The sequence below is a fragment of the Palaemon carinicauda genome, chromosome 4 (assembly GCF_036898095.1).
Source record: "Palaemon carinicauda isolate YSFRI2023 chromosome 4, ASM3689809v2, whole genome shotgun sequence".
In the NCBI taxonomy this organism is placed as follows: Eukaryota; Metazoa; Arthropoda; class Malacostraca; order Decapoda; family Palaemonidae; genus Palaemon; species Palaemon carinicauda.
In genome coordinates, this window is record NC_090728.1 from 173,285,284 (window position 1) to 173,292,783 (window position 7,500).

At 34.5% G+C, this 7,500-nt stretch overlaps 1 protein-coding gene across 2 annotated transcripts in view; it reads left to right on the forward strand.

The window, feature by feature from the left end:
• LOC137639204 (lachesin-like) overlaps positions 1-7,500 on the forward strand; it is a 305,922-nt gene that overhangs the window by 262,783 nt on the left and 35,639 nt on the right. For both annotated transcript variants that reach the window (XM_068371496.1, XM_068371497.1), the window contains one exon: positions 1,960-2,078. In XM_068371496.1, the coding sequence (XP_068227597.1) occupies positions 1,960-2,078 (119 nt within the window). The remainder of the gene's footprint in view (positions 1-1,959; positions 2,079-7,500) is intronic.

The following is a 7,500-nucleotide window of genomic DNA, read 5'->3' on the forward strand; positions in this document are numbered from 1 at the left end:
CATTGAAGGTCATTCACCCCGACATCTATTTTGAGTTTTCTTCCATCCTGACATTGAAGGTCATTGATCCAGATATCGTTTGTTATAAATAAAGCATAAAAGGAAATTCAATTTAAAACCACAAAAGCGATGCCATTTTGAAAGTCGAAATAGCTTTCAGAAGACCTGCTTCTGAAATAAATCTAAAAGTACCGCTAGCATAGTACAACACATACTGCCAAAGAATCTTGGCAAGGATGTACATAGTATGCACACATATACGTACACACAGATGAATAGAGAAGAGAGAGAGAGAGAGAGAGAGAGAGAGAGAGAGAGAGAGAGAGAGAGAGAGAGAGAGAGAGAGGGAGAGAGAGAGAAAGGCAAATGAAAAAGTTAAGGATTTCAAAAGGGCAACAGAAACTTTGTCCGCCACATCAAGGGAAATCGAGTTACACATATACCTGACTCTTGGGGTGATTTGGCCAAATGTCTCAGACTTAAAAAAGAAAGAAGAAGTTTTACAAAGTAGCCATCTGCTTGTCATTTCTCGTCGGAGCATAATGGAGTTATGACTTGACTCAACTTACTTTTCATTTTTTCTCTGTGATGTCGTATTCTCTCTCTCTCTCTCTCTCTCTCTCTCTCTCTCTCTCTCTCTCTCTCTCTCTCTCTCTCTCTCTCTCAGGACTCAACTTTGACGTGCCCCCTCCCCCTACCTCTCACAGATATATACATATAACCCTGCCACCCCCCAAACCCCTTGTGAATTAAACATGGTGTAGGAAGGTCCAAAACCTCCATGATGGCTGTCTAAAAGTTAATGTCGGTTGGATTGTTTCCGTAACTTTTTTTTTTGCTTCTTGATCTAAGGTGTTACTCGTGGCTTTTATAAATATTTATCCTAAACCTCTTTATACATATTATATACATAGTGCTGGCGTATACCTGTAGGTGTACGCCTGCACTCTCCTACTCAAGAAATTGCATCTACAGATGGCAGCACAAAACGTGGATGGAATCGGTGAACTTATTTTGCATTTTAGTGGCGTTGCCAAAATGCTTTAAAAAAAGAATAATGAACAATGCTTCGTGTTGTTTTTATAAATGGGATTTTTGTAATTACCTAATTAGCACACATCTTGAAGGGATGAATTGGGGAAGTAATTTATATAATCAAGTAAAATAATTCATATTAATCATGTGCTTCATTCTTTCCGTTCTAGCTGGTACAAATTATTGATGGTGTAATTTATGGAAGTATCGTTTAGAATGTAGAAAAGCCATGTCAACTCTGAATAATGTTCAATGAATGAAACTTTTTAGTGTTTGCATCTTAATTTTCAAAAACAGAATTAAAAACATTTACGATAACTGGAACAGCACAATTAATTTTCATGGGTTACTACAAGGTTTAAAAGATTTTTTTTATAAATGTATATATTTATATATATACATATATATATACATACATATATATACATACATATATATATACAAATATATATGTATATATACATATACATGTATGTATATATGAGTATGTATACTATCTATCTATCTATCTATCTATCTATCTATATATATACCATGCTTATATATATTTACATTCATATATATATATATACATATACAAATATGTATATATATACATACATTCATATATATACAAATATGTATATCTATATACAAGAATATATATATCAATATGTTTATATATATAGTATTTATATATATATATATATATATAGATAAATATATTTATAAATGTGTGTATACAGTATATATACATATAATCTATGTATGAGAACATTCTTCAGCCAATACATTCGACCAATCTAACAAAATTCAACATCTGAGAAACAACACATGACATCCTCTTCGTTTCAGAAACGAGAAGCCTCGATTCCAAAGCTTCTCGTCCCATCGTAGAATTCTAATTATAGCAGCGCTAATATTCCCCCTTTCGATTTTCCACAGGTGTGACGTCGGGGGCGGCCTACCAAACGAGATTCAGCGGGATGATAGGCAACGTTACGGTCACGGTGGGACGCGATGCCTCCTTGTCCTGTACGGTGGAAGATCTTGGAGAGCATAAGGTGAGCTGTTTCATTATTAGCATTCATAATTTTGTTGTTGTTGTTGTTATATTGTTGTTATTCTAATCACGATCGTAAGGAGAAAGCCATAGGGACCATTAACTTACGCATCGAGATTAAAGAGTAAACGTGTAAATGTAAAACGATTTGCTGTGAATGATGTAAAATCCGGAAATAAAACAAACGAATGTATAAGAAATAATAAAAAATTAAAGATTGACCGAGAATCTCAAACATGTTATTATTTTAAGCCGGGGGAGCTTTTTGAATACAGTACTGTATGACATCCGCCAAAAATCTTGAACCTATCAATATTGATAACAGCCGAGAAAACTAGAACGTTTTCAACTAAAATAAGGAAAATAATACACTATCAAGAGAAACATAGTGATAGGGAAGAGAACAAAGAATCTATTGGTAAATAGTCAAGCAAGAACTCTCAATAATAAGGGGTAAGTTATAACAGTTGGGATAAAAGAAGTTGTCATCTCGTCAAGGGTACAAAGCTACGGTGAGGACAGCATCAAACATTTTGCTCAAGGAAAATTATCATCTTTCATATCCTCCCCTATATAATAAAGAGGAACGAGTAGCTATGCAGCATATATAAATATATTTATTTCCTGTCACGCTTGAGAATGGGCGAGAGAGTAGCCATACCCTGGCAAGGGGATACCCCGAAAGGTACATTCGGAGACCACAAATTGCCGAACCAGCGGGTTGTAGCTAGGAGAGGGAGACGGGGTGGGAAGGGTTGAATCTGTGTGTCTGTGTGCGTGTTTACATACCTATCTAAATACTTAGTCATCATTTTTGACACTTGGATACACTAGTTTGCATATAATAGATACCTAAGGAGCTATACAACGTAAACAAAAGGCTAAAAATCTAATATAACGCTTGGTATATTCTATATAGTTAGAATAACTAAATACATCAGTTCCGTCGTACAGTCGTGTATTCGGAGCATAGACTAGATCTTAACATGACTGATTTAGACTAATTCCCAACATCTGTGTTTATCCAAGATGAAACATCATCCCCCACTATTTGCTAATCCCATCCAGATGTCATTTACGTGATATCAGCCATCTTTGTTTACATTTGAAGAACACCAAAAAAAAAAAAATGCGTCATTATCTATTATACTGATGTTAAGAAATTTAACAGCAGCGTTAGAATCAACTCGAACTAGTCTAGTGTCATATGTAAATCATGGTTATGCATTTGTCCTCTCGGAAGCAAGTGCCTCCAAAAATACATATATGAGGGTGTACAGAACATTGTTCCTATAAACTTAGGAAGCAATGAAAGATTGCCGTTGATATTTCTGAATTTTAGGTCCATTGTAACCCTTTGGAACAGCCTCAATTTCCTTTCTATCGTATGGATATATTTCACTAAAATCTTTGAAATGTTCGGAGTTGACTGGAAAGTAAGCCAATCTCACATACATTTACTCTTAAAACTTGGAAATTTTGATCTCAGTATTCCTGGGATATGTAATACCTAGCGTATAATTATCAATGTTCGCAACATTTAGTGAGATATGTTATAACGAATGCAAGGATACCTTAACGTGGTGAAAGGGTTTGCATACCGCTGTGATCAGCAAAACTGTCCTAGTCGGGGCCAGTCATACTATAGTCCATTTCTTTTATCGAGGCAGATTTGCACCGACTCGCAGCGGTGCCCTTTTAGCTCGGAAAAGTTTCCTGATCGCTGATTGGTTAGAATTATCTCGTCCAACCAATCATCGATCAGGAAACTTTTCCGAGCTAAAAGGGCACCGATGCGAGTCGGTGCAAATCTGCATCGCTAAAAGAAATTGACTATAGGTTGCTCAGTTGTGAGCGATCAGACAAAAGTCTCCCACCATCACCAATCGGCACTGGCCAACGTGGTGATGAAAACTGGCCAAACCCCAGACCTGAATTTACATGTCTGATGCCTTTATTCTGCAATGAACTACAAACAGCCGCATTTGTTGTTGTTGTTATAACGAAAACGGGGTAATGTCCATATACAAGATAATACGAGTCATCACAGAGGAAGTTATATGATTATTCTATTTTGTGTAACACTTGGTATATATGTATGAATCAGTGGCTAGTATTAATTAATATATATTAATTGGTGTATTATTGGTTGAAATTATCGAAAGACAATTACAAACACACACTGGTAGTAAAACCAAAACTAAATATTTCATCAGACTTTTAGAACAGTAATATAGAATCAAGTGGATTTCAGAGTATTGTAGAAGTTACTGGAATGAGTGTGAATACAGTTTCTTAGAGCGTTTGTACAAAGACTTGCAAGTGAATATTGATTATTTAAAACATTTCAAAGTCTAACATAGTTTTCTTGGATAAATACATTGGATAATCTTTGGATATTGAAGTCACAAAAGATTTTATAACGTACATATGTAATTTTAGTGAGTTTTACAACATTTTGATACAATAACAGCCCACAAGATAAATTCATATCCTGAATATTATTAAAAGGGTAACTACCTTGTAGCAGTTATTATTATTAACTAAGCTACAACCATAGTTGGAAAAGCAGGATGCTATAAGCTGCGACCGGGAAAAAATAGCAACAAATTGCGTATTTAAGTAATTTTACACGCAAAAGTCTTAATAATGGTGTATTATTCCAGATAAATATTCAGTTGTGAAATGAAACAGTACAAGTTACAATTTTGGGTTTCTTCTGATTTTTCCTGTGGTGTAAACAGTTCACGCAGATACAGTCAGTAATAACTGAAATAGGTATAATAGAGGTGGTTTAAGGTATATATTAAGCAGCAATTGGTAGCTTGATTTTTTTCTATGTTTATTTTGAACTTTCATCTATAATGGATGTAAATTCTTTAATCAGATGAATAATCAGTCATAATTTCCTGTTGACGTTAACCAATTAGGGGAGAGTATCTTATTAAAAAATTAATTTACATCAAATATTAACAGAAAACTAATTACAGCTGATACATTATCAATATTTAGCAGAATTTATATGTAAATCTGAATTTGTACATTTATAATTAATCCACATGAATCTATCGACATTGTTTTGTATTCTAAAATAGATAAGAATGGTCCTATACCATTTTTAGCTTACGGTGTAAAGGTTATCAAAGGACGCAATGCAAAGGGCAATAAGGCAGAATAACTATTTGATAAAGGTCATAAACGAATTATCATTTCAAAGGTATATGGCAATCCCAAAATGCAAGTTATCAATATAATAGAGTTTCACCTTTGTAGATACGATAACCAGCCACCCATTGAGATACTAACGCTAGAAAGTTACTAGGTCCTTTGATCAGGCCTGATAGTACTACACTGGATCCCTATCTTGGCTATTTTCCATGTTAATGCCCTTGGGCTTATAGCATAATACTTTTCTAACTAGTGTTTAGGCTTAGCTATAATAATAATAATAATAATAATAATAATAATAATCGGATCAGATAATGCTAGCTATTTCTAATAACATTCTCATCAGATTAAAGAATTCTTTGAGATTATTCAAACTGACTCATAACCTGCCAGTTATTCCTATTCCTTTTAGAAGGATTAAAATTCTTCATTGCAGTCATTCATACTAATTTACTAAAATATAAAATATTCCACGTCCTCTTCGGCGTTAAAGTATTCTTCACTACTGATAGCAAGAATCGGTCTAGGATTCGGCTATCATTCAAATCGAGTCCCCAGATGTAATACCCACTCCTCTTCGGGGAGGGAAAGCCAGTCCTCACTGCAGATAATAAACCGCGCACATTGCCCCCACTCCTTCCACGAAACAAACTTGAAGGCAGTCGAGATCAAATATAGTCACAGAGAAAATATGAAACTTCCCGACACCGACAAATGGCTGTCTGATGCGCGGTGCTTCTTGCTGAAGTGTGTGTCGCTCAACTCGATGAAAAATCCCGAATCGGAATTCTTGCGATTTCCTTTAGACTTGTCTGAGTTGGGAGTCAGTCATTTACGCGTTTTATGTGCATGTCAATATTCCTTTCTTTATTTAATTGTATCAATTTGCTATTTTCTTATTTGATTAATTTCTTTTACATATGGGCCTTTTTCACACAAAAAAGGCTGAAGTCAGAGGCTTCTACGAGTAAATGTTTGTTTCTTTTTTAACAACAACAACAACAACAAAAATGTATCATCTGTTTCAGGACTGACAACCAAAATCCATATGATTTCATATATATTACCTATATATTTCAATTACCGTAATTCCATGGGCTGTCAAAAATAAAAACATACATCATCAAATATCATCATTTGATAAAAAAAAAAAAAGGAGGAATTAGTCATTTTAGCTGAACTAATGAGCGGTAACTGGCTCTTCTTCAAAATTACGTGCAGGATATGTTCTACTCATGCGTTGATTTATCTTCAACCAAACGTGTATAAAAAAAAAAAAAAAAAGTGAGGAAAATCTTCCGAAATATCACTCCCTACTGTGACGAGTCGGTAGGACTATCCATTTAAATTTTCTTATGTTTTTCAAGTTCGATTTTTTCAAAAACATTTATTGGCTTTTATAGGTCTTCGGTTTCTAGACTGCTTTTTCTTTTAAAGCCTTATGGTGTTAGGGTTGTTTTTTATCAATGTTGTAACTTACCCTGTAATGATAATACAATTATACATGAAAAAGCTGGATTTGTGTGAGTTCTGTTTATGCTACGTTTTAATATCCCTGTTTTTATTCCCGTTTGTAAGTTTATTTGTTTCTTGGTCATCGTACCTTCTCATATTTTTTGTTCTACATTTCTCCTTACTCTCTGTTCCAAGGAAAGATAAAATTTCTTAATAAATATATGGTTTACGGTACTGTCACCGTTTACAAAATCAGCCAGATGTCCTAAGTCGTTTATTGACGAAATATTTCAGAATTTTGTTGGTGATTTCAATTAAATTTTTGGACATGTGAACCAAAGAGAAGTCAGTTAGATTTTCAGAGGCAGATCGAGGACGGTTTTTACTGGCGGAGGTATGCTCTCTCTATAGGCATTATAGTTCTCCTTGAACTGCGTTCTTAAATGCTTATGTATTTTTATCGTTTCCTGTCTGGCCTCCAGTGTCCTGACTGTTATATTAGAGGCGATTTCCTTGCCAATCATATCTTGCAAAGAATTATTTCTCGAGAACCACCTGTATATTTAGTTCAAATTTGTTAAATGAAGTACATGAAATCTAAGAACGTTTATCTACGTCAACCTTTTTAGAGTAAATAATGTATAAACGACATTTGACAACTACCCCTTTGTAAGCTTACCCCATTCACAAAACTTTTGATATAACCCTCATGAAAACTGACATAACGTATAATCTCTTTCTCAAAACACATAAATTTACACCGAGGTAAAGCAAGGCGAAGGTAAAAGTGTCAAGACCAC